Raw genomic sequence first — 26,588 nt, forward strand, 5'->3', positions numbered from 1 at the left:
GGCTCAGCTTCACAACTTCCTAAATTCTCTCAAATAAGCAACAGCTGGCCTCAATGAGCTCTAGGTGGGGCACTATCAGCAGCAAGATTAGCTTCACAGCTGGGCTTCACCTGGAACTCTCCAAGCCAGCACAAGTAGCAGCCTTCTCAGATTGCTTTATAGTTCAGGCAATCTGAGCTAGACACAGGTGGGGGCTGACCTTGGCCTGCACCACCCGTGAAACCCCGGGGCCAGCGCAGCCAGTGCGCAGCTACAGGCCACATCAGAGCACCGCTATCCTGCCGCTGCACAGCTGATCCTCCACTGAGGGTGCAGGTTGGTGGTGAGTGGCCCCAGCCAGTCCTTGCAGCTGACTGACCTGGGAAAATGCCTCCCATTGAAGTGCCAAGAGCAGCCAAGGCTCACCTACAAGAGGAGGGTGCACTCGGCCCACAGAAAGGGTGCACCTTGAGGGGGAGGCTGTGCCACTGGACACTACAGGACACCTGCTACATTAGGGCACACTACACCAAGACACGGAGTCAAAGCAGCTCTACCTAATACACAGACACAAACACAGGGAGGTTCCCAAAATGAGGAGCCAAAGAAACACAGCCCAAATGAAAGAACAGGTCAAAACTCTGGAAAGAAAGCTAAAAAAAATGGGATAAGCAATCTGTCAGATGCACAGTTCAAAACACTGGTTATAAGGATACTCAAGGAACTTAGTGAGGGTCTCAACAGCATAAAAAAAAATCCAGTCAGAAACAAAGGATACACTAATTGAAATAAAGAACAATTTACAGGGAAACAACAGTAGGTAGAGCAGATGAAGCTGAGAATCAGATCAATGACTTGGCATATAAGGAAACAAAAAACAATCAGAACAACAAGAAAAAAAATGCCCCCAAAATGAAGATAGTGTAAGCAGCCTCTGGGGCAACTTCAGGAGGTCTAACATGGCATCATAGAGGAACCAAAAGGAGAAGAGGAAGAGCAAGAAATTGGAAATCTACTTGAAAAAACAATGAAAGAAAACTTCCCTAATTTGGTGAAGGAAATAGACACAGAAGTGCAGGAAGCACAGAGAGTCCCAAACAAGATGGAGGCAAAGAGGCCCACCCCAAGACACATAATTAAAATACCAAAAGTTAAAGAGAGAATCTTACAAGCAGCAAGAGAAATCAGTTAGTTACCTACAGGGAAGTTCCCAAAAGACTATCAGCTGACTTCTCAAAAGAAACTTTGCAGGCTAGAAGGAATCGGCAAGAAATACTCAAAAGTCATGAAAAACAGCGACCTATAACCAAGATTGCTCTACCCAGCAAAGCTATCGTTTAGAATCAAAGGGCAGACAAAGAGCTTCCCAGACAAGAAAAAGCTAAAAAAGCTCATCATCACCAAACCATTACTATGTGAAATGTTAAAGGGACTTATTTAAGAAAAAGAAGATCAAAACTATGAACAATAAAATGTCAAAAAATACACATCTATCCACAAATGAATCTAAAAAACCAACTAAGCAAACAAGAACTGAGACAGAATCATGGATACGAGAGCATTTTGATGGGTGCCAGGTGGGAGGGGTGTGGGGTGATGGGTGAAGAGGTGAGGGGATTAAGAAGTACTAACAGGTAGTTACAGAACAGCCGTGGGGGTGTAAAGCGCAGCACAGGAAACGGAGCAGCCAAAGCACGTACACGCAAGACCCATGGACACGAACAACGGTGGGGGGATTGCCTCTTGGAGCGGGGAGTGCTGGGTGGAGGGGGACGAAGGGGGAAAAACCAGGACAACTGTAATAGCGTCATCAATAAAATATAATTCAAAAAATAAATAACGCTTCTATTAACGGGCCCTGCTCCGAGGGCCTCGGGAGGGTCAAGCGTAAGTGAGCTCAAGGCCAGGTGCTGCCTTTGAGCTGAATCCGTTGGGAACTCTCTAAACTCAAGGTCTTCGTCAGGTGCCAGTGGGGGCTGGAGGGGACAGGATGATGGCAGCGTCCTGTCACTCTGAGGTCTGGGGCCGGAGTTCCCGCTTCCTCCTGGCTCCCCCTGGTCTGTGCAGATAAAGGCCAGCTTGGCGGTGGAAGCTCAGCAGTGGCCACCTCACACCAGCCCCCAGCCCACGTGTCTGCTGGACTTCTGACATCAGGAACCACGCCTTGTCATTTCTTGACATCTGTACATCTCTTTACCCCTAGCACATCAACACAATTCTGTGTGTTTCATTTCCTCGTGAACAGAAAGGGTTTTAAAAAGCAGCCGCACTGGGCGAGGTGAGTGCAAGCCCTGAGGTGGAGGCAGACACTCACTCATGGGTGGGAGCACACCCCTCGGAGCTGACGCCCGGCTCTGCAGGGTCCCTGGCAGCTCACACATAGGACAGCGTTCTGACGACCAAGCTGGCAGCGCTGCCTGAGGAGCAGAGACCAAGCATGCATCCTGTTTTAAGGGAAACGAGCAAAAACCCAATGTCCCTGCTATTCTAGAAAGTTCCCATTTGCCCCTCCAGGCCCACCCTCCATGACTCTCCACCCAGCTCCCAGAGGCTGACCTGCGGGGTTCACAGAGGGCCCACTGTCCTCTGGCTCCCCGCTGGGTTTGGCCAGTGGAGGCACCAGCAGGGGGTGCCTCCGGGGAACAGAGCAGCTGCTGTCAGTTCCTTAGGTTGGCTCCATCCTCTGCCTAGGCCTCCTGCTCTCCCGCGGAGTGGTGGTGAGCACGGTCCCCTCCTCCTCCCAGCCCTGGGTGACACCACCACCCGGTGTCCCCACGTTCCCCGGACCCGGCCCTGCCCACACCGTCACCAACAATCCTCCGTCGAACTCTCAAGTCGTCACCCTGAGTGCACCACCTGCCTCCTGCCGTGTCCTGCGGGCTCCCCGGGAACACCCCAGCCAGCTCCTCTTTCCCTCCCCAACCCCACCTTCATTCCCTCCCTCTAAAGCAACCGCCGCGGCTCCCGCCCGGCTCAGCACGGGGCTCCGTCCCGGGGCCCGTGAGTGGACACCGTGCCCAGGCTTGTCTCACTACATTCCCTGAGTCACTTCCACCACTGGCCATCCTCCCCCGTCCCCAGGGATGCCTGCCCAGCGGCGGGTCCTCTGCAGGCCACCCTGCTGTCCTGTTCTTCTGCTTCCATCCAGTCCCCTGCGGAGCCACCGGGGGCCCTAAGGCCAGGGCTACACACACAGGTGCATGACATCCCCAGGGACACCCGCCAGCCACCAAACTCAACGTGGGACCAAAACTAACTCATCCTCTTTCTCCTAAACCTGCTGCCCCCCGTGGGTTCTCAAGGTCAACGGGGCTACCCTCCACCCCAGCATCCAAGCCAGAACCTGGATGGCCCCCCTCTCAGCCCTTCCAGCCTCCTGCCCACTCCAACCTCTGCCCCGGTCCTGGGAGTCCCACTTCCTCAACAGCTCCAGAATGTCCCCTTCTTTCGACCCCCAGCGCCACTGCTGAATTCAGACACTGTGCCCTTGTGGGGCCACGGCACCGCCTCCTTACCATCCCCACACGGGCCACGTGTGGACTTAACAAATGCTGTTCCCTCTGCCAGCACTGCGGTCCTCACCTTCCCCCCCTCTCCCTGCCCCCACCTCCACTGCCAGCCCTTCTTCAGAATACGAGGCCCAGGGCCCTCAGACCTCTGCCCAGGCCCTCCCTGGCCACCACCCTACTCCCCCAGGCTGCTTCGGAAGCACATTCTCTGAGCTCCCCCAAGACTCTGAGTCCACAGAAGCTCATCACAGTGAACACGAAGGGTCCCCGTCACTGTCTGCCTGGCCCACGGAACCGGGCAGCCCCCAGCATACGCCTCCGTCCCCTTGGTGTCACACAGCCAGCAACCACCCCTGCCTTGCACCCACACCGCGTCCCGCTGGGATCCATCAATGAATGACCTACAGGGAGGGTTCAAAACTACCCCCATATTCTCAGCCCATAACCTAACGTGCACACACACGAGCACACACACACACACTCACACACCCCTGCACGCCCATGCATGCATGCATGCATGAACACACTCTTAACTCGGATGAGCTTCTGAAACCATGCAAAGAAAAATGAAGGTCATCAATACCAACATCTGAAGTAAGTTCCTTTTACCTCACCATGCCCCTGGTCTGTGCTCAGCGCCCCCGCCCCCATCCTACATGAGCCCCTCAGGAGGGGTGTTGCTCCGTTTCCCGGCCCCACACTCTCGGGGGTGGGACTGCGTCTGGGTTTTTCCCTGCACAGGGCCCTTACTGGTCTTGCCTTCAAAAGGACAGGCTGGCGAGGGGGCAGGCAGGGAGGAGTTAATGGTTCGGGCAGTCACGCACGGGCAGGAATGTTCACGTGCGTTCATTTACAACTGACGCTGCACTAACACCCCAAAGTACCAACGCTACATTGCCCAAGAAGTAATTAGCTCTCAGAGCGCCCCGGAGAGCCCAGTGCGGTCGGCCCTATCACCACTGTAAGGCCCGGGACAGCTGCCGGAACAGCAGACTGATAAGGGGTTACATTCCGGGCTCCCCACCATCCACCCCTCCGTGCTCACACAGCAGTTTAAGACACGAATTAGCCCACATTAATTCCACCTGACCCACTGAGTGTGCAGCACTCCCCCTTCCCTCCGGCTGTTCCGCAGCCTCCCGGCCCCCTCCATCGCTCTGAGGAGACGCCAGGTGAGCTCCTGCCTGCTGCCGTCCCCGGAGAGCCGGCTGGGAGAGCCGGCACAGGAAGGGCGGGAGGACCTCGTCTTCTGGGTGACCCCTTCTCACCGCGCAGGCGCTGTGGGGAACTGCCCAGCACTCTTCAGAGACGCCTGTGCTCCCGCAGCTGCGGGCTATTGCGTGAACTGTTGAGTTACCTACCCCACCTGCTGCCCCGCCCTGCTGTCTCCCACCCGGTGGGCCCTCTGACTTCTCCTACCTATTCGCTCACCTCTCTGCCCTCCTCTGCAGGTGCGGGACCCCCTCCCTCCTGCTGAGGCGGCTCCACACAGCTGGGGGCACCAGGCGCAGCAGCAGCCCCTCTGGCTTTAACGGCCGCCGGGCCAAGGCCGTCCGTCCCAGTACCTCAGCCCTCAGGGCTGCCAGGGCGGGAGACAGCACTCCTTTTCACATGGGGGGGCACCATGCTCAGCAGCAGCTCGTCTTGGGAACAACCATTCCTTAGAGTAAGGCCCCCCGTGTCACAGGCTCTGCCGCACGCCATCAAGTTCCTCCACGCAGGACACGCGGCAGCCCACCGAACTTCAGACAGCAAATTCGACAGAGCCGCCCCCTTGCCTCCCAGCACCACGGAGCAGGCTTCCACCGCGCCGTCACCGAGCAGCACAGCCCCAGGCCGGCCTCCAGGATGCGGAACAAGAATGGCTTCCCTCAAACAAAAGTGTCCCAGCAGGAGTCCTGCTTTTTGGGAGCGGTTTCTGGCTGAGGCATCTGAACGGTGGGGCCGGCCACTGAAAAGGAGCAGGGAGGGGCGTTTGTAAGGAGCTGGACACCGAGCACAGCACCGCACACGCCACGCAGCGCGCACTGCCCCGGGACGCAAACCACAGCACAGGCTCGGGCTCAGGGGACTCTGCACAAGAAGGATGTCTTAAGTCCCCAGGACACTGCTGGCAGAGGACTGCACGGGCATGAAGAGGAGCCACCAGCAGTGTGTGGTAGGGACAGTCGGCAACCTTGGCCAGCTCTCCCCACCCTGGGCGCGTGGCAGGGCTGCACTTCCGGGCCGTGAAGTCGGGTGGGGCCACGCAATCAGTTCTGACCAATGAACTGCATGGGCAGAAACGACAGATGCCACCCCGGGCCAAGGGGAAGCCGTCAGGGCTCCCCTCCCCTCTAGCAAGGCGGACAGAGGGGGTCCCAGGGAGGGAGCGTCACTGTCCAGGGCAGACCCCACGCTGTGAGCGTGCCGGAGACAGGGCAGGGTTGAGACCACGGCCCAGATCTCCTCCAGGTTCCGTTCGCCTGACTAATGCAGACTTGTGGGAGGGCCGACCGGGCAGCAGAGGGAAAGGACGTGACGTTACGCACTCGGCACGGAGACCAGCGTTACATCCGGAGCCCGGCGCTGCCCCCCACCGCCCCGACTGCGCATGTCCAAACTCCACTCATTCAGAACACCAGGATGCGGCAGCTGCCATCAAGTCAGCTGTGCTGCCGACACAAATGTGGCAGAAGACACACGAAACACAACCTTAACATAAATGCCTTGTCTTCTTTAAGAAGGAGTTAACAAGAGCACCTGTTACAACTCTCTCTGCATAAAATGGCCCCAGAAATAACAAGCTGGGAAAGGTTTCAGAAATCACCTTTATAAACCCGACACACTGATTTCTGTAGGCTGCAAAGTGTTTTTCAAAAACACCAGCTGTTGCACATAATGATATAAAAAAATCTGTTTTCCTGGTTTCTTTTACTATTCAAATGCAGAATAAAACAAATGTTGAATACATATCAAAAGTGTTATTTTAACTTGCTACGGTTCAGTGCACAGAAGTCTGTTTTGTTTTCCTCTAATTGTTTTAACAAGCTAAAGAGTCAAGGTCAATTGTTTGAAATGTCACTAAGCTGCTCCTGAGAAAGCACGTATTAAAGCAGTTACGTGAGGATTTTCCGAACTGGGATCTGGTGCTTGGCACACGGAGGAGCGCGGAGCGATGGGGCGCAAGGTCGTCATGCCTGCGCGTCTGAGCGGCTCGGCAGTGGCCGGCGCTGCTCCCTTCCCGTGTGGGGTTTGGTGAAGCCCCCTTAGTCTCTCGGATCGATGGCTCAGGAGGCCGTTACTGCAGCTTGTTACTACAGCGAGGTGGGGATCTCATTAGAAGGGCCGGCCGCTGTGCCCGCTGCCACCGCCGGAGACGCCGCCACACTAATGACGGGGCGGAAAGTGAGCGCCGGAGCCGCACGGAGGGCACTTCATTTCTCGGGAGGCAGAGCGGGACCTGAGAGAGGCGCACGCCCGTGAAAGCAGCCCATCCCCACGAAGCAGGGGCCAGCCTGGCTGCCCGACACAGGGGGTGGCGCGGGCTGGCCGCAGGCTGTGAGTGGGGGGACGCGGGTGGGGAGACGCGAGTGGGGGGACGCGGGATGCTGCCCCAGCCCCACCCCGAGTGAGCGCGGCTCGGCGCCCCTAGCTTCCTCAAGTCTGAACTTACGAGACGGGGTCTGAAAAGGCGGGTTTCCATGTTAATCTTAGGGCCCCATCCCATGGGACTCAGTTAATATTCCTGAAGTGGGAAACTTGCAGAACTGGGGGAACGTGGGCACCTGCCGGGGGGCGGGCGGCGGTGACTGTGAAGCCGCAGCGCCAGGGAGACTTCCGGTGACGGCGCACTCCTGTCTCGAAACGGCGGTGGCGGCTGCGCACACATGCGCCGCCTCCTGTGACGTCCTGAGGTCGACGCTGCGTTACGTCGGACGTGACCACGGGGGGGGGGGGGGGGAACCCGGGAGAAGCGTATGCGAGGTCTCGCTCTATGATCTTTGCAAATTCCTGTGAATCCATTGTTATAAGTGCAAAGTTTTACCTGTGAAAGGGTTTCTCAGACTTTGAACCAGACTGTTACTATTTTCTCTGTGGACCCTACGGTTTGAAATATTTTATCTACCAGATCACACATATGAAGATAATCCCTTTGCCCGTATTTATTGTTCAAATATATATCGGCCCTACCTCATTAAGAGCAGAGACTGTCTGACCCTCTCTGCAACCCCACATCTCTAAGACACCCCTGCGACTCGGGCTCGGTGGGCATCAGCCCCCAGATGACACGCTCAAGTCAAAGTCTGCACCCGGGCGGAGTCCAGGATCACCACCAAAGCAGCAGCACCTTCCCGGAGAGGCGAGGCTGGCACGAGTATGCGCCACTTCCCAGCAGTAGCGGAACCAGCGAACGCTGCCCCGCGCAGCCGGAGCTCTCTATGGCCAGCGCGGGCGGCGGTTACCTGCGTCGCCCTCGTCCTCGCCCAGGTTCAGCACAATGATGCAGATGTGCTTCCGCAGCTGGCGCGTGTTGGAGAACTTCCGAGAGCACTTGGTGCACTCCAGGCAGCTGGGAGCCGGGCTGCGGTCCTCCTCCGGGGCCAGCGGGCAGGCCGCGCTCGGACCCGCGTTGCTTTCCGCCAGCTCCTCCTCGGTGCTCGGCTTCTTCGTGGACCCCTTGGGCCTGCCCCTCTTCCTCTTCATGACGGACAGCTCTGCCAAGGAAACCAGAGGGCGCAATGGAGTCACAGGGGCGACAGCGCAGGCATGCACGCAACTTCCACACCTGGGAATGGGTCTGGGGTCGAGTTTTATGAAAAAGAGCTTAAGAACATTCCAGAAACTGACAACCACAAACAATAAATACCTTGAATGCTAATATATTTGCATCTAGATGCTAAGAGGTGGGGTGGGGCAAAAGTAGGTTTACAGTGGTTTGCATGGAAAATAGTGCATAATAAATAAATGATAACACAAGAACACACCCTGTGTTTTGTGTAGGCACAGCTGCAAGCCTGCACAATCACTTCTGCAACGCTGTGACGGAAGACATCCTCTGGCGCGGCCTGTGCACCTGCTGCCTCTCTGACGCGGCCGTCAGCCCCCGGCGACCCCGCAGCTCCCGCCCATCCTGGTCTCAGAAACCGCCCATCCAGGTCTCAGAAACGGCCGGAGGGCTTCCCACAGAGGCCTCTCGGAGGCCCGTTACACAGCTATGCAAATTATTCCAAGACATAATTATCACGGCCAACTTTTTTGGATAAAAAAAGAAATAATGATGATAATCTAAAGCCACAAATTATAGGACTAAAGATAACGACATTTTCAAGTTTCCTAGCGACCTAATGATTTAAGTGTCACGGTCAGAGCTGCTTTAGAGCAAGTTTCAGAGCATGTTACCACTTGCATTTCTTCTTAATTAGCGTTTGTTTGCAGGCATCTGTCTCCAGAACGCAGGTGGGAACAAAGAGGGGTGCGCGGGGTCCGGGAGCCCAGGGCTCTGGGGTCCTAGGTGATGTGACTTGAGAGGGACACAGAGCAAGGCCGAGCAGGGAGCTGGCACCCCCTGGCTGATGTCCCACCTTAGTCCACTGTCCCGCTGGGCAGGCTTTCCAGCATCCTCTTCAAGTCTGAACACCGGGGGCAAGGGTCTCAGGTTCTAGCACCACCTTGGGGGAATGGCCACCTGCAGGATTCGGATGCCTTCAAGATCCCTCCCTGCTCTCTCTGTGGCTGCGACTCTGCACAGCACGTTGCCCCCAAGTCAGACAGGGAGGCCCCAGGACGGTCCCGGAGTGGAGTGTGCAGGGCAGGAGCGACATGGCGGCGAGGGTTCTGGACACAGGACCCCGAGAACTCGGGGAGGCTGCACCATCCCCGAACGCCAAGCCAGCTCTGGCCTCTGTACTTCCTTCTTTTTCATCTTTTAAAGGTTTTATTTATCTTTAGAGAGAGAGGGGAAGGGACGGAGGGAGAGAGAGAAACATCGATGTGAGAAACATCAGTATGCACCTGTCGGGGGTCAAACCTGCAACCCAGACATGTGCCCTGACCTGGAATTGAGCTCGTAACCTTTCCCTTTGCAGGAAGAGGCCCAAACAACCGAGCCACACCAGCCGGGACTGCACTTCCTTCTTACTCATATTCTTTGTCCTGTAAAAGCTTCCCACCTTCCGTTCATTCTGTAGTTCTCTGAATGGAGACTGTCTACTCTGTGAGGTATTCAAGTTTATTTGTATCCCCTAAATTACTTTCTTTAATCGTTTTTAACATTAGGAAAAGAAGCTTTTGGAAAATGAGTCGTTCCCTATGGCCCAAGTTTCTAGTAGGAAGAGAGGGATGAGCAAAGCGCATCTCCACCCTGTCCCACATCCACAGTGTGGGGGCTGCATCCCCACAGTCAGAGAACAGTCCATGCCCACCCAGGGACAAAAGCCAGCAAGGGACAGAAAGAACCAGTCCGAGATTTTTATTCAATCAAAGACAACGTGAGCATTCTGGAAAAAAATAGCCCAACATAACAAAAAATCTACATCTGCCCGTCAGTCAACAGTGCAAGGCACTTTCCCGGCTGTCACCTCATCTTGTCTCCATAAAAACCTTGAAGACGGATGCAGCCAATGCAAGTTTCACTCCAGGAAGAGAAAGGAGGGCCCCAGAGGCTGAGGGACTTGGCCGGTTTTCCAGAAGCAGCTGCTGCACTCACAGAGCTGGGATCTGGGTTTGCTCTCTCCCGGCCCAGACCCTTCTGCTCGGTCACATGGCCCTCAGGTGGGTTCTAGCCAGGTAAAGAAGGCCAGTGTGTGGGGTACTGAGAATACTGCCCGAGGGGGAGGTCGACCCGGGTTCAAATCCTCCCAGAGCCCCGGTTTCCAACACGAAAGAGAAACACAGACCGACTCTCTCTTATCGAGTTGCTGTTAATAAGAGAAATCCACCAAAATGCTGAGCCCAAGACTCAGGAGGGGCTGGGTAAATGGCAACTGTGTATGGTGATGGGCACAGTCATCAGTATTCTGACATGGACACTCTCTGAGAACTGGTCCCCGCCCAGCCAGTCCACTGTTAGGTCATGTGATGCCTCGATGCACCCCCTTTCTCCTGCTCTTTTCATTTAAAAATACCTCACACACCAAGAAAGCCAATGCAGACTCAGCGGCGTCCTTACGCCTGAGCCCATGGACACCCGGACGGGCCAGCCTTCCCACCTCTCACTCTGCAGCCCAGTCTCTCATCAAACCCGCTGGAGGACTTAGAAAAATCCTGAACACTCACACCGCCAGGCCCTGACAGTCCATCTCCGAGACGTTTATTTCCAACCAGCCCAGGAGACACCACGGAGATGATAAATTATTGCTGAGAAACGAGCGAGCATGCGCCTTCCAGGCCTGTGGGCCACACAGGAACCGCTCTGTGTGACCCACAGCAGCCGGGCCCGGGACACAAGGCAGCAGGAGGCCAGAGGCACCCTCAGCCTGCAGCCTGCCTGCGTGTAACAAGCAATAATGTGGACTCACCACACTAACCAGCGATCATTACTTATTAAGCACGCACATCTCAGCCCTGCGAGGAGCACTCCTGCACGCATCCTCATCAAAGCCCCGGGGCAGGTTTAGTGTGATGCCCTTTCTGCCGAGGAGGGCGCTGAGGCTTCAGAAGGTAAGTTCTTGGGCCCAAGACAGAACCAATCAATGGCAGAGCTGGGACTGGAACCCAGTTCTGCTGGCGTCGGAGTCAGTGAACTTTACCTCTGTGTTGGCTCGGGTAAAATCACAGCACGGAAATAACACCTTTTGACCTGTAAGTGCTGTGCACAAATGACGATGGGACTGCCCAGCTACCAGCCTCAGCACGAGCCGACCCTGACCTGAACCCCAGGTGGAGGATACAAAGGGGAGGGGAGGGCTACTAAGCACATCGTGCACCTGGCAGGGACTAAGGCATTATGAGTATTTGTCTCAGAGCCTCTTTTAAAAGAGGGCCAGTGTCTTCCGTCCCTTGACCAGACGACAAGAGCCACCTGCCTGCACCACCAGCAGTCTCCACGGCTGCCGTGCCGGCTGAGCCCTGCACGAGGCCCGCGGAGGGTGGTGGGGGCTGACACTCCCCGAGCCAGGCTAAGCTCCCTGGCACTGGTGCGTCGGTCCTGAGCACATTTCAAGCTTTTCTACTCGGAGAGCAAGGCTGTTCCCGACTCAGAGGCCCAGACGCAGGGCTCCTTTCTGTGACCCCCACCAAGGCCTGTGGGCCAGCCTCAGCCCTGCAGGACTGAAACCTGAGTCTCAGACTCCTTCCCCTGCCCTGCGCTGCCTGCCCCCATGGATGGAGTGGCTCAGGTTCCAGTGGCCACCAGAACAGCAAGTACCACGTGCCTACATGCACGCAGAACGACCCTACTTGGGCTAAGCGCCCGGAAGAGGCAGCACAGATTTAAACTGGGATGCCCACCGCCCCCGGGACACCTCCTTCAGCCCAGTGACTAGACTCAGCATCCCCCCTCCCAGCCCAGACTTAATTCAGAGAAGCACTGGGGTCCGCTGGGGCCTCGCTGCCACCCAGCAGCCAGCAAGCAGACCCAACAGAAGGAGAGCCCAGGGCCGCCCCAGACCCTGCACCCAGCACCGTACCCAGGCGTACTGCAGGCGCCCGGTTACCGAATAAAGAAACGTAATAAGGAAACGGGAGGGGAGGAAAGACAAAAAGGAGAAGGGAAGTCCTTCTCCCGAAAGTCTGAAGGCAGGAAGGACATGGAGGAGCAGAAACTCCTCCTCGAGCAAGCCCAACTGCCCAGCCTCCCCCAGGATGAATGAGTGTGCACACACACATTCTCTTATACACACACACACACACACACATACACAGGAGGGGGAGTGAGCGTGGTCCGTTCAACAGCTTGTTCGTGGACCACAGCCAGATTTGGTTAGAAGAAGGGAAGGAAAATGGAAGGGTCTCCTGCAGACCTCTTCCCACATGACCAGGAAGATCAGAGGCTCTGAAACGAACCAGAGGATTTAGGAACCTTCGTGTTATAAGGGGATACCAAAATGATAAACCAATTACTCCGTTAAAAGTTTAATTAAACCACTTCAAGTGTCTCTCAACCTAAAATGAATTGTGAAGGTTAAACCTGAATAGAAATCATTAGAGACAAACTAAGCCTTTACAAGCCTCAAATTTTATGGACTTGCACAAAGAAAAATACAAGAACTTGGAATTCTCAATAAAAGGTTTTTGAAGAAATTTTCTCATATTTAGAGTTTGAGTTACTAAAGACTTAAGAAATACGTTTTTAAGTTATACAGAACAGGCAACTAATCTTTGTATATACAAGTAAATAAGAGACAATGTATTTAAGAATGTAAGTCAAAAGTAAATTAGCCCTGGTGGGTGTGGCTCAGTGAACAGAGCACCGGCCTGTGAACTGAAAGGTCACTGGTTCAATTCCCAGTCAGGGCACAAGCCTGGGTTGCAGGCCAGGTCCCCAGCCGGGGCATGCGAGAGGCAACCAGTTGATGTTATCTCTTGCTCGTTGATGTTTCTCTCTCTCTTTCTCCCTCCTTTCCCCTCTCTCTAAAAATAAATAAGTAAACATTTAAAAATAAAATAAATTAGTTAATAAGGAAAAAAACGTATAAAAGTAGCGCAGTGCTAAGAATGTGATTATACCCAGAGTTCCACAGGAACACGAAGACATTTTGACGCTGGATGGACCTAAATCCTTACTTACTGCCCCCCGCTCACTGCCTAGGTACCGTGAGGGCCGGCACGCCTCACTCCACCGTGCTGCGCTGCTCTGTGCCTCCCAGGCGCTGCACTTGCTACGGTCGGAGAGTGAGACTCTTCACCAGCAAGAAGATGACGGCTCGCTTCATGGCAGTGGTCACTTCACGGGGGCAGTCAGAGCCAAGCCCGCAGCAGTATCTCCCAGGTCTGCCCGGCGCTGTCCGACCTCCTCTGCTCTCCGGGTCACGTACCCCTCCATCACAGAGTCGGGGCGTCCGGCCGAGTGGGACTGGAGGCCCGAACGACAGTACCCGGCCAGGGCCTGGGCCAAAGAGTGGAAGCAGCCCGCACGCCTTCCTCGGGCGTTCCCAACAAGCGAGAGAAAGGGGCAGAGGCAATGAGCGTGCCCCAGGAAGGACAGAACCGACACACACGTGTGGGGCCGCAGGAGCCCAGAGAAGGGCCTCGTACCCACCCAGGCCCACCCAGGCCGAGGTCAAGTTCCTAGAGGCCACCTCAAAGGGAACGCGTCAGGACCGTGCAGGGTGAGCCGGGCTGAGACGCCTCCGGGGGCCTTCCGGGCAGAGCCACGACCGGGGCTGCAGGCTGGTATCATGAGGGATGGGAGGAGCACAGGGGGGCGGCATGGGGGGCTGGCTGCGGGAGAGACACAGAGGAGGGGTCCCCAAGAAGGAGGGCGGGGTTCCGGGTGAAGTCCTGTGCCGTCTTGCACTAACGCCAGTGAGGAGGGACAGGGTGAAGTCAGGTGTGTGCACCTTATAAAACACCAACGCACGCAGTCCCGCATGAACTCCTATCTGCTTGTGGCCGTGCATTCATTTACTGTTTATAGGCGAGGTGAAAAATGACAATTATTTTACCTCTTATTCACATTTCATTTTAGTAGGAAGATCTTAACAAGCAAAGCTGAATAAAAGGAGAATGAAGAGGTTTGTAACAGGCTTTCCCAGAGTTCTTTTCATGTTAATCCTTCAGACTCCTGTCTGCCACAGGAATGTCACAGAAGAGATTAGCCACTTTCCCAAGCGTGTAGGTTCCACTCCAGAGGCCGGGACAGCAGCACCTGAAGTTCCTGACTGAGGCCGTGACGCCACCTACCTGCCCAGCTACGCTCCTTGGACAGCCCAGGCACCTGAGCGGCTCCTCGGGGAGTGGCGTGGGACCACCAAGGCTCCACCTGCCAGGTCGGGAAGGCTACGCCTAACTCACCCCCAGACTGGGTGGCAGAGAGCAGGCTGGCTGAGCTTCGAGGGCCCTGGCACTAGGGGATTCTTTTTTTTTCTGCAGCTTTATTACAAAATCATTGACAAATAAAAATTGTGCAGATTTAGGCTGTACCTGTGATTTTCAAGAGGTACGAGATGATTTAATATAATGTACGTCTACACTATGTAATGCCTCCTGCCATCGAGTTCATTAACAGGTCCATGGCCTCACATCGCGACCGCATTCTGGCGTGCGGCTCGAGCACGGAAGGTCTTCTCTCCTGGAGGCCAATGCCAAGGCGATGAACAGACTCGGTGTTACCCACAACCACCACGCCGACCGTTCGGTCCCCAGGCCTCACCCTCAAGCCTGGGCACTGTCATGGACACCTCCCCCTGCCCCCCACCCCGGGCAACCCACGTTCTTTCCCCTGGTTCTCTGAGATCCGCTGCTGTGGATTCCACACGTGGAATGTGGGGCCACACAGGGCTGGTCCCCCTGTGTCTGGCTTACTGCACTCAGCATAGCGTCCTCCGGATTCATCCATGCTGCCAACGGCAGGACTTCTTTATTTTTTATGGCTGAAGAACGTTCGAGTGTGTGTGTGTGTGTGTGTGTGTGAGAGAGAGACTTTCCAAGTCCGTTCCTCTGTCTGTCGACACTCAGGTCGTTCCCACAGCCGGTCTGTCGTGAAGGGCGCTGCAGTGACCATGGGAGTGCTGGCACCTCCCCGAGACCTACTTGACCCCCTTTGGACGCATGCCCAGAAGCGGGACTGCCAAGTCGTATGACAGCTCTGTTTTCAATTTGGTGAGGAAGCTCCATATTGTTTTTTCCACGGGGGCTACACCGGTTTACACACTCTCACCAGGTGACAGGGGTCCCCTTTCCTGCACGCCCCCTCCAGCACACGAGCCCTTGTCTCTGTCATGACCGCGCTCTAACAGGTGCACGATGACCCCCTCATGGCAGTACTAACGCTCATGTCCCTCACGGCTGGCGGTGACATTGAGATGACGCCCAAGTGCCTGTCGGCCACCTGGACATCCTCTTTGGAACAAGTTTACTCAGGCGTTTGCCTGTTTTGTAATCGGGTTACTTGGTAGACTCCTGGTGCCTGACATGGACCTTTGTCCCCCCTCCCGTCCTCCCGTGCAAACAGAACCAAGTGTGAGCCGTTGGGTAGGATGTGAGCACGAGAAACCGCCCAGCTCGCCCCTGCCTCCTCGGTGCCAAGGGGACAGGTCTGTTCTCAGGCCCAGGTGGGCAGAGGGAGGCCCGGGCACCCCACCGATGGCTGTCGATGGGGGGGGGGGGGCAGGCTGCAAACACTGCCGTCCTCCTTGTCCGCCAAGACGGCCACGGGTGTGGGTTCTCTCCGTTTCCACCTCACGAGGCTCAGAGGAACGGGAACGGCTTCTCACGTCTCAACACCTTAACGCACCGCCAGGTGTACTCTTCCGAGCACCCTGGGAAGGTCCAGAGGGACTCGTCACCCAGCTCGCCTCCCGTCTGGAGTCTGCCCTCGTTCACCGAGCCGGGCAGGCGATCCGTGGGCCGGCCCGCTTATTAGAAGTGCATCTGAGAATCCCCAGGAACGAGCAGTCGGAGTACTGGTGTGGCTAACGAGCCCTACGAGGGGACGGTCACCGCCCCAGACGGGGCTCCCGCACAGCAGACCGGCCGCCGTCGGCCACCACGTGAGAAGAGGTGCGTGTGGGCTTTCTGCTAGCGGCTGCCTGCCGCTGCTCCTCCTGGGCCGGCTGCGCTCTTCGCCTGCGGGGGCCTGATTACCCTGCCCGGGCGCCTCCCCCGCCCTCCGCCGGCTGCCTCCCATGCCGCTCGGCGGAGACTGCGGACGCTGCACCCCAGGCGTGCCTCCCCACGCACGCCGTGACCGTGAGGGAGTCCGTGCAAAGCAGAGCATTTCGCAGCTGGAATCCTTGGTCCAAGTATACACAACCAGTTCAGAAATGCTGTCTTTAAGAGCGTATGTATTTACTTATCACGTGTGTTACAAGAAGAGCTTCCTGTAGCTGTACTGTGACTTACTCCTCACGGCCGGCCCGCCTTGCAACGGGAACAGCTGTCTGTATTTAGGTAAGCCACGTGAGGCTCAGAGACGTAACGCCATTTGCTTCAGGTAACACAGCCGGTAGGAGCTGGAGCTGGGTTAAACCCCCACTTACCTGACGACAAGCACACACCGTTCTGCCCGTTGGATGACGCCTCCTCCCTTCACTCACTCACTCACTCGGCCTCTCACCCCTCCCTCCATCCACCAGCCGGGCACAGAGGAGCACCCACAGGCACCGGGGGTTCCACCGCAGCCGCACCCGAGCAGACCTGCACCGTCCTAGACTGTGATCGGGCTTCTGGGCTGGCTACTCGGGCTCCCCGTGGATCTGTGCCCACCGGACAAAAGCCCAGGACGCCAGACAGGAACCCGGAGTCCACGTATCTGAGGGCGCATCAGCGTTGCCGCCACGGACACGCACACCCTCGGGGTGGCTCCCGCCCGGCACCCCCCACCCCCCTGCTTACCCTCTCCGGCTTTCCTCGGGTTGGCGGGCTCAGGCGTGCTCAGAGGCCTGAGGGGGATGATGATCTCGTCGACGTTAACCCCTTCTTCCGCGTGCTTCTCCGACACGTGGGAGAGCAGCTCCGACTGACTCGGGGAGAAGAGGTTACAGCACTTGCACATGAAGATGGCCGGGTTTTCTGTAAGAAAACAAAGTGTTATTATGTGATTGCGTCTTCACAGAAACAATAATCACCTCCAACTGCCTAAGCAAAGCACTGAAGGCCACCCGTCTGGGCCTTCGCTGGCCTCCAGCTGACCGCATCTCTCGTGGACTCCGGCCCCGCCAGGAAGCTCACTCCCCCCTTCCGGCGGCCCCTGCTGCCAGAAAAGCCTTTCTTCCGTTTTTCAGAACCTCAGTCCTGGACCACGTCTAATACCGACGTCCCCGCGACCCGAACCTACTCCACAGCCTGGATTCCAGTAACAGCACAGCAAAGTCGAAAACGAGGACGGGACCTGGAAATTATATCTGGCCTTCAAATGAGTGACCACGCCGATGGCAATCAGGGGTGCCAGCTGCACTGTCCTGAAGCTGGGCACAAGAAGAAACGAACAGAATAACACCTCTCAAGAGCCAAGACGCCTTTTCACTGGCTGGCACAGGAAGTGAGAACAAGAAGAACGGGAACCTGTCCCTTTCCTAAGCCACTTCTTCCCTGTTTAAAGCATCATCACCATTCACAAACAGTTCCTGACAGTCCATTATGCTCATCCGGTGTAGCAGGCAGGGAGACGCAAAGGAAAAAACTGGTTTTTGAGTCTGATATAATCATTGTAGGCACATATAAGAATATTAAATTTAGGACCCTGGCTGGCTAGCTCAGTTGGTTAGAGCATTGTCCCGATACACCAAGGTTGTGGGTTCAATCCCCAGTCAGAGCACATACAAGAAGCAACCAATGAATGCATCAATAAGTGGAACAACAAATTGATGTGTCTCTGTCAAAAATAACCAATAAATTAAAAAATACATATTAAATTTAGAATCCAATAACAATTAAAAGCTAGAGTTTTTTTTTTTAACATTTACACTGAAAGGAAGGATAGGACAATGGCCTCGAAGCCAGACACCCAGGCCAGATGTCCAGCCCCAGTCCCTAAATGCCGTAGTGGGGGTGACCCTGGAGGTGCAGTAGGCGCCTCTCGGGGGCAGAATCTCACAGGAACCGCAGGCAGCGGGCCCACTCTGCAGCGGGACACGGCAGGCACTCGGAAACAGCAGCCTGAACCAGCCCAGCTCCCCCCCGACGTACGTGCCCCCGCCCACACAGCTGTGCTGCGGCTGAAAACCGCACTGGTTCCCATGGGCACTCACCACCGCCGGCCGCAGAGGGCCACCTGGCAGTCCTACCGAGTCCCCAGGCCACGGACTCCCCGTGGTTGGGGAATGAACACACGGTCCCCCATCTGCTCCACACCCCCAGTCTCACCTCCGGCCGCTCGCCTGCCTGCCTGTGTCACTGGAGCAGCCAGGAGAGACCCCCCCCACCGAAGCCTCGCCCACCACACCTGCAGCCCCTCGCCTCCGCCCGTCCACCGGCCTCACCCCGGTTGGCGTGAGCGGCGGCACGAGCAGCGGCCGGCTGTGCGCGAGGGAGGGAGATCGGGGGAGAGGCCCACGGGGCAGGCAGTGTCTCCACCACTGACGCTGGTTACAGCCGGTGGCTCCTGGAGATGAGAAGCAGGCCGAGGCTGCTGAATCGCTGGTGGGGCTTTCAGACTCTCCAGACAGCGCACCCTCGAGCCTGCACCCAAAGGTGTCCCTGCAGCCCTCGCCCCGGAAGGCCGCCGGACAGCGGGCATCGAGAAGGCCCGCGCACAGCCACCCATGGCACTGTGGCAGGGACTCCTGCTTCTCCCTCCCAGTGGCCAAGTCTCCCTCTCTGTGCCCCCCCACCCCCTGCCATCAGTTCTCCCATCTGCAAACCAAAACCTCTCGCTCTCCACTTGCCCTCACCCCCACCTCGTTTTCCTGCCCCATCGGGCAGAGACCAGACAGCCAGGCGGCAGGCGAGCACGACCCGGCCACGGGGTGGACAGGGCCCACCGGTCACAGGAACAGGCCCCCTCCAGACTCAAAGAAAGGGCTTCTCCACGAACAGGCAGGTGAAGTAATGGCCTGCGAGAATGCTTTCCTCCCCAGCAGCACATGAAATAGAAATTTAACAAAGCAGAACATTGCTTCATCAATGAGAATCTCTCACGAATACAGGCGATCGATATTTTATTTTTTCCAAGATATGCTTTATTCCTAAGGACCCCAAAAGGCTCCCCAACTAAGAAGAGACTGCAGTAACAGCGTGCTCTCCGTGTGGGGCCACGCTGGGTTCAGAGTGCTTCTGCGGGTCCCGCAGAGGGCCCACCGTTCAGGGGGAAGGGGCCCGCAAGCCCCACTCCACAGGGGAGGAAACCGAGGCTGAGAGGGGATGAGCAGCCTGCCCGAGTCACGGCTGGCGGGAGGCAGAGACCAGACTCGCCGCTCCCTGCTCCCGACGGGAGCTGCTTGGCTGCAGACCCCGAGCCGAGGGCCTCCGGGTGAAGGCTGAAGCGCTCACCGCTATCGCAACGGTATCTGAAGCGGAAATCACCACGGAGAAGCACGTAATCCCCACGTCGCTTATCAGTGTCTCCCGTGTTCATTTCAGCACCTGGCGTGCAGCGGCCCTGGAGCGGGCCCCACGGCAGGCGCCGGGACACGGACAGGACGCAGGCACGAGGCCCCGCCACAGAGGAGGCCACGGCTTCACAGGAGAGACCGACTCGTCACGGAACAACCAGATCTGGGCGTTTTTACTTGAACTGCTTCCCGACGGGCCCGTAAGTAATCTCGATTCCTGTCTGCTTCCGGGAGGAAGGGGCTTCTGTGACATCTGTCTCACGGAGAGAGCTCCCGGGGACCACGGAGTTGTCGCGAGGGGTCTCAGTCCCCCGGCGCGGCAAGTGCTGTCAGGAGGGGGGCGGAGTGCCGGGGCTGCGGCACAAGCAGGAGGACTCGGCGGCCCTGGGGGCGCCAGGCCTTGGCTGCATGCTGTCAACCAGCATGTGCTCCCCGGGTGTCTGCTGCGTGTCCAGCCCTGTAAGGTGAGGGGGCTGGACCTGGAGCCCCGCGGGTGCAGGTGGGCACAGCACACACGACCTGGGCCCGCCGTCGGCCCCGGGCTCCGCCGTGCAGGGCAGCCCGGGAGGCTGGCCAGCCCCTGAACTGAGTCACAGAACCACCGGGGCCCAGAGCAGGAGGGCGGGCGCTCCCGGAGCCTCCACAGTGCTGGGCCCCCAACACCGTCTCGTGGGTGCCTCCCCGAATCAGCTCAGGCGGTACACCCACCTCCCGGCCAGCCCAGGCTTATGACCCCCATTCTACAGGTGGAGGATGGACGCTCAAAGGGGCTGACCTCCCTCGGCCGCACAGCCAGCCGGCCCAGTGCAGGGTCAAGGTGGAGCCCAGCTGTACCTGACCCAGCCCGGGGCCCGCACAGTGCCACACGGCCCTCCCAGGGCCAGCACCGGTGAGGAGCAGGGCTGTCTCGCTACCGACGGTGCGATGTTTATTTACGAGCAGCCTGGGCCGAAAGCCGGGTGGAGGGCGCCTCGTCCCCTCTTGCACGGGGTCCGTGACTGCCCCCAGGACCGGAGATGTCACAGAGCCGCGCGGAGACAGCAGCAAGCCAACGCGGATCAAGTGTCAGATGGGGCCGCCTCCCCAAGCACTGAGAGCTGTTCATCTGCCAAATAGTAGCACAGGAGCTATTTTCATTATTATAGCAGGCTCACATGAAAAAATGTATCTTACACCCTGGAACATCCTTATTATGTTGTCAGCTAATCATGATGAAGATGCTATAATTTGGATGCATTTTCAGGCCCAATTACTGGGCGCTCGTCCTAACAAAAGGATTCAAACGAAAATGACGTGTTCGGCACAGGGGAGACAGACCGCAGAAGTCTGGGGTTTGAGCACTCGATGCCTCTGAATTACCTGCCAGCTTTTAATCTGCCGCTCGGTACTATGAAAAAGGAAAGCCCACCAATAAACAAGTCCTGGTTTCCCAGCGCTGACTCGCAATCAGCTAGGCCCTGTCTGTGACCTCTGACATGCCCCTGCTGACCATCGCCCTGCCTGGGGACCCCGGAACAAACGAGGGAGATGCACCGGAACGGGCGGGGAGGTCCCAGGAGGTTGGTAGTGCCGCTTCGATGCTGGGCAGGGCCGCTGGTCGCTGACAGGTGCCCCCCCCCTTCCTCTGGGCACCGGAGGCACTTGTGGCGGCTGGAGCCAGCCTGCTCCTGAGCGAGGCCCATCCCCCGACCTCAGGATGGGGGGGAGCCTTGAGCTCTGGGGGACTGCTGTGCGCGCCATGCCTTTGCGGGGCGCCGTCCGTGCCGCCGTGTGCAGCACCTGCAGCCGGAGCCCTGCCCGGCCCAGGGCCACCCCCCCCGCAACCACGGTGCTGCTGGGGACACAGTGGGCGCGCAGTATAAGCGCCAGATCGACCGAGGGCCACAGCCGTGCCGAATGTCCATCCGTAACCACAAGAAGATCAAGTGCTACATCTCACCAGACGACCAAATTACTGCACTTAAAAGCGACGGCTTAAAAAAAACTCCCTCCCTTCCTCCCCTCGGTGAGCACAGATCACCCTCTCCGCTCCGCAACTGTGTTTTACTGGGACCGACGAACCTCAAGAGCGCTCAACGGCCAGACCTCGACTCCTGTCACATCGTGTAGCTCATGAGAAGTGGGTGGCGCGTGCTTTCAGAGCTGTATTTCTGGCCTCGCGTTTTCCACCGGCCCCAAAGTCATTACATTCATGACAGCGGGCAGCTCCCGGCAGGAATGGGAACATGCTAACAGCACAGAGCCCGGCGGCCGTCACGTCCCGCGTAACGAATGCAGCCTCACGTGGCGGAGCCCGGCACGGCTGAAAATGCCCTCTTCCTTCACCTTCAGGAAGGAGGCCGGGGTGGGGGCAAAACACCGTCCCCCCACTTACAAACAGGTTTTTTACAGACCACACAGCACATCGTCGTCATCAGCAGCACCACACTCACTGAGAACCTGCTTTACCGAGTGCCGGGGTTCGGGGGGGGGGGGGGGTCGGGACGTAAGCCCTCCATGTGCGACTCGCCGAGCATGGCCCACGCGAGGCCCCTCACTCCGCCCAGCAGCCCCGTGGACGGGCTTCACAGCTGCCTCCCCTCCTGTCGGAGACAGTGCCACACCCCCACCCCCCACCCCCCCGGCCCCAGGAGGTGCCGACACAGGAACCGCACACTCTGGGAGACACACCACTAGATGAGGGAACACTGCCGCGTCCACTAGGGGGCCCTGGCTGCTTACCACGCCCATCGGGAGACGCCTCTTGATTTCAGAGATGTGACGACGTGAGTGGTGACACTCGGTGACATTTCCAGATCCCAAAGTCAGGTGCTGCCCGGTGTAAGTGCCGGGAGGCTGCACGTGAACTTGGGGAAGCCCGACTCCGGCCCTTTCCCCTTCAGGCCACGTGTCCGCACCCAGCACCCTGCATACTCGCTCTGGCTGGGAGCCCCACTTCTGGGGCTGTGACCCTGTGGCAGCACGTCACGCCCTGATGTCCAGAGCGGGAGGGAGACAAACGTGTGCGGAGTGCCAGGTGCTGCCACAGGCCTAGTCACACTCAATCCCACCAGCGGGGCCGGTGCAGCCCGAGAGGCCCCCCCCCCCCAGGGAGACACGGAAAAATGCACCCCTTCCTTCAGACGCCCACGCCCCATGAAAGAGGTCCCAATGTTGTGATTCTGTTGGAACAAGACACTTTACTGCCAGTTGCCAAAAACCGTCCTAACGAACGTGCAAATCTATCGTGTGAAAGGGGTCCCCGTCAACGTGGCGCCTTTGCGCAGCGGGCCACCCGTGCAGCTGTGCCCTGGCCCCGCCCGTGAGTCAGCCCTGGGGTGTGGGTCACCCACGTTACAGAGGAGGCAGCTGCATGTGGCCAATGAGGGCAGATTCCGGCCTGGGGGTTCCGGGGCTGCTCGGCCAGCCCATGGGCAGCTCCAGCACGAGGCAGGAAGCTGGGCACGCTGGCGTGCACAGTGTGCGGCTGTCTGCACGAGGACACGCCCACCACGTGCCGCCGCAGGGGAGCACGTGGAGGACACAGAGATGCCCGTGGCTGCGGCACTGGGGAGGCTGCTCGGGCAGGACAGCTGGGGGCACCACAGCGAAAAGAAGAGGATTCCTGCAGGCAGGCAGGGCAGGGTGCGCACCCAGTGGGGGGGAACGCGGCGGGCCCCAGCCCCCACAGAGCCTTGCACCTAGGGACGGCGAGCACAAATGCAAGGCACAACTGGCAAGCTGGGTGCCTCTGGAGCATGCAGCAGCTCCTGGTCCTCGGAGAACCAACGCGGGATGGCAAGGGGCACCGGCCTCCCCGGCAGGAGGCCCATCTGAGAGAGGCCAGGGCCAGGCACCCAGGAAGCCGGCCCATGGGGAAGAGCGCCGACCTCCCAGGTGCGGTCAGCGGGGTGGAAAGGCTGGATCTGGACCTGGAGCCTCCCGAGTTGTAAACACCAGCCATTAAAGAGATTTCCTCACGGCTGACGAGTCTTTGGTGTTTCTCTCTGAGGCTGACAGACACTCAGCTGGGCTGGGGAGGCCGGGACGGGGGCACGGCGACTCACACACCACCCGTCATTCTCTCGGATGGTGTGTTAGGCTGATAAGTAGAAGTGCCTGGTGTTCAGGTTAGAATAAAAGAAGAAAGGAGAGGGTGGAGGGAGGAGGGGGAGGGAAGGAAGAAAGGAAGAGAAGGAAGGGAGGGAGAGAGGGAAGAAGACAGACAGATGTAGCATCCACGGGGAAAAGGTGTTCCTAACACAAGAGACACGCAATGCAACAAGCTACCGGTTGGATGCGCAGAGTCCAGCCCTGGGTCAGGTGAGCATGGCGCCCAGGCACCAGAGGGCCCGTGGTCAGGGCAGGCCGGGCAGGGGAAGGCACGCCCACCCTCCCGACCCAGCCCGGCTGCAGAATAATATTAAGCTGCCTCCTGTGTCCGTTCACACAGAGCATCATCTGTGCCTGCACTGGGTCCCCCCGCTGTCCTGTGGAGGCCCCCGGGACCGGAATGCACCATCCCCATCCCCACGTCCACCACCACCCCCGTGTGATGCAGCAGGGAGCTGGGACATGGAGAGTCAGTGCGTTGCCAAGGAGTCCCAGCCGGATGCATTAAAAAGCCCACACTGGACCGAGCTGACCTTCCAAGCTGACCGCCATCTCTGCCCCCCCTCCCCCGCGGTGGCCAGCACCGAGCCGGGAGATTGATGTGCTGCTTCCTGTGTCAGGACGGGGTCACCGTCAGGAAGACAGGCCGTGGTCCCCAACCCACAGCGGGCATCAGGGTCACAGGGACGTTTCAAACAACCAATCACGACTAAGAAGGGCAGCTGCACCAGAAGGGGGACTTTGATCCCCAAGTCTGTCACCATTCACTGCAGCAACTCATCTGAGGGCGGCAGCGAGCTGGAAGATGGGGTATCAGTGGTGGGTGCTATCACTCCCCAGGACCGCGCACTTAGGGACCACACCCACTGCACAGCTTGGCAGCGGCTCCGGAACCAGGGGACAGAGGACCACCACGCACAGGGCAGACAGCCATTTCAGCAGAAACACAAAGACACTGGCCGTCACCCACACAGACAGCACAGGGCCTTCGGTCATTCCCGGGCGGCACATACACGTGCTAGCGGCTCCCCCTGGTGGCCGGCCAGGGCACTACACCCTGCCTGCACTGAGGAGCGTTAGCAGGGCTGAGCAGGGCTGAGCAGGGCTGAGCAGGGTGCGAGGAAGGAAAGGGGGCTAACTAACATCCACTGGTTCCTGCCTCCGCCGGAAGCCTTCACATCAGTCCCGTAAGGGGGCTGCTCTCCCCATGTTAAGATGAGTCGACGGGGCCCGGGGAGGGGCCGCAGTCACACGGCAAGGGAGCCCACAGGAAGGGCAAACCCTGGCCGCTGGAGGCCCCACGGCAGGGTCACCATGTGCAACGCCACCGAGGCCGGGTCTGTCCCCGCAGCCCTGGCCTGGCCCCGCCACGGGCGAGTCAGACCCACTCCCACGAGGAGGCTCTGTCCTTGTCACAGTCAGGCACTGCTTGGCCGGTCTCCCGCATGCACACCCAGGTGGTATGCACCCCTAAGGGTGCTTCCCCACGTACACGCCCCTTTCTGTGCCACGGAAGCGATGCTGAGTGAGGACACCTGACTCAGGCCCGGACGAGCTTCCAGCCACAGGGAGCGGCAAGGGGCGCCCGCTCTCGGGCCCGTTGGAGCTGCGATGGGTTCCCCCAGGTGGGGAGCTGCAGCCGGGGCCTCGGGAAGGCGGAGTTCTGGCTGGTCCCATGGGGAATTCACGCATGTTTGTGAACACGCATGGAGCCATGCCTCTATTTTACACACACTTGCGTACATACAAGTTACACATCAATCTTTAAAATGTAAACGTGAATCTGAAGGAAGACACTGGGGAGGAGCAGGGTCTGACTCACAGGCGGGCCCCTTACTTATGCCGGCACGGTGGGGCGACAGAGGGGAGCTGCCCCGAGGCCCGGACCCGGACCTGGACCTGCCTTCTGGGGGGGAGGGGGGACACGGTGTCCGCCCTGTGCCCAGCTCATCAGTGACCCCCGCACCCCAGGCACCGTCCCTCCGGAAGCAGGGGGCCTGGAACCCCCCACCCCACAGTGGCGGCTCACCTCCAGCGTGGCATACACTGTGGGGGTCTCCGAACCTCCTCAGGCCTCGGCACTCCCCTCTGAGCGATGGGGGGCCCTGGTCAGAAGGGGCCTCCGACGGTTTTACAGTGGAGCCTGGTCTTCGAGTCTCACCCAGAGGCTAGTGTGTGCGCACACGGACAGACCACCTGGGCCAACACCGGGACGCGAGGACAGCCCCACCCAGCGCCGCTTCCCCCACAGCCGGGAGGGGCCCCTTCCGCACCCTGCCCCCCGCCCCCCGAAAATAATCTCCACGGTGCCCTCCCAGCTCTGGGGCTCAGGGACAGCAGTTCCCACACGCGCTCACCCTAATTTGTGGCATTATTATCATGCATCTCATAAAGCGCTGATGAATGTGCCAACTTCTATAGCTCACAGAGTTAACATTTTTATTAAATGCAAGGGAGAAATCCCGTGAGTGTTCCTTCACTGGAACTGGATTAACAAAACAACATGAGAAATGCTGGGTATCAGCTATAATTAAGGCTGGGCCGGCAGCGGCATTTTAATTTTATGCATCCACATTTCTTCCGTGCTAAAACTTGGCATGTTTTTAAGTCATCGTTAAACGCCCTCAGAGCGGGAGCCCTGGCGATGCAGCAGGCCCGCCTTCAACCCCGGCCCTGCAAGGTCAGGCCCTGCCCTGGGAGAGCACCCCAAACCCTCCGTGTAGGCAGGCACAGTGCCTGCTCTCCACGGGCCGGCAGGACCCCAGGCGGAAGTACGGGGAGCTCTGAGGGTGTGGGCCCCCCCGCAACCAACCCCAGGAGCCCTCTGATGCCACAGCTGCCCTGTGCAATTACCAAGCTGGCCCTGGAGCTCACG

At 58.3% G+C, this 26,588-nt stretch overlaps 1 protein-coding gene across 1 annotated transcript in view; it reads right to left on the reverse strand.

Annotated features, from left to right (window-relative positions):
- The window catches only part of ZFAT (zinc finger and AT-hook domain containing), a 105,982-nt gene that overhangs the window by 69,234 nt on the left and 10,160 nt on the right, over window positions 1-26,588 (reverse strand). Inside the window, exons 2-3 of the mRNA XM_028534076.2 lie at window positions 16,965-17,141; window positions 7,934-8,185 (exon numbers count right to left, since the gene is read on the reverse strand). Coding sequence (XP_028389877.1) covers window positions 7,934-8,185; window positions 16,965-17,141 — 429 coding nt within the window. The remainder of the gene's footprint in view (window positions 1-7,933; window positions 8,186-16,964; window positions 17,142-26,588) is intronic.

Source organism: Phyllostomus discolor, chromosome 7 (assembly GCF_004126475.2).
Source record: "Phyllostomus discolor isolate MPI-MPIP mPhyDis1 chromosome 7, mPhyDis1.pri.v3, whole genome shotgun sequence".
Lineage (NCBI taxonomy): Eukaryota > Metazoa > Chordata > Mammalia > Chiroptera > Phyllostomidae > Phyllostomus > Phyllostomus discolor.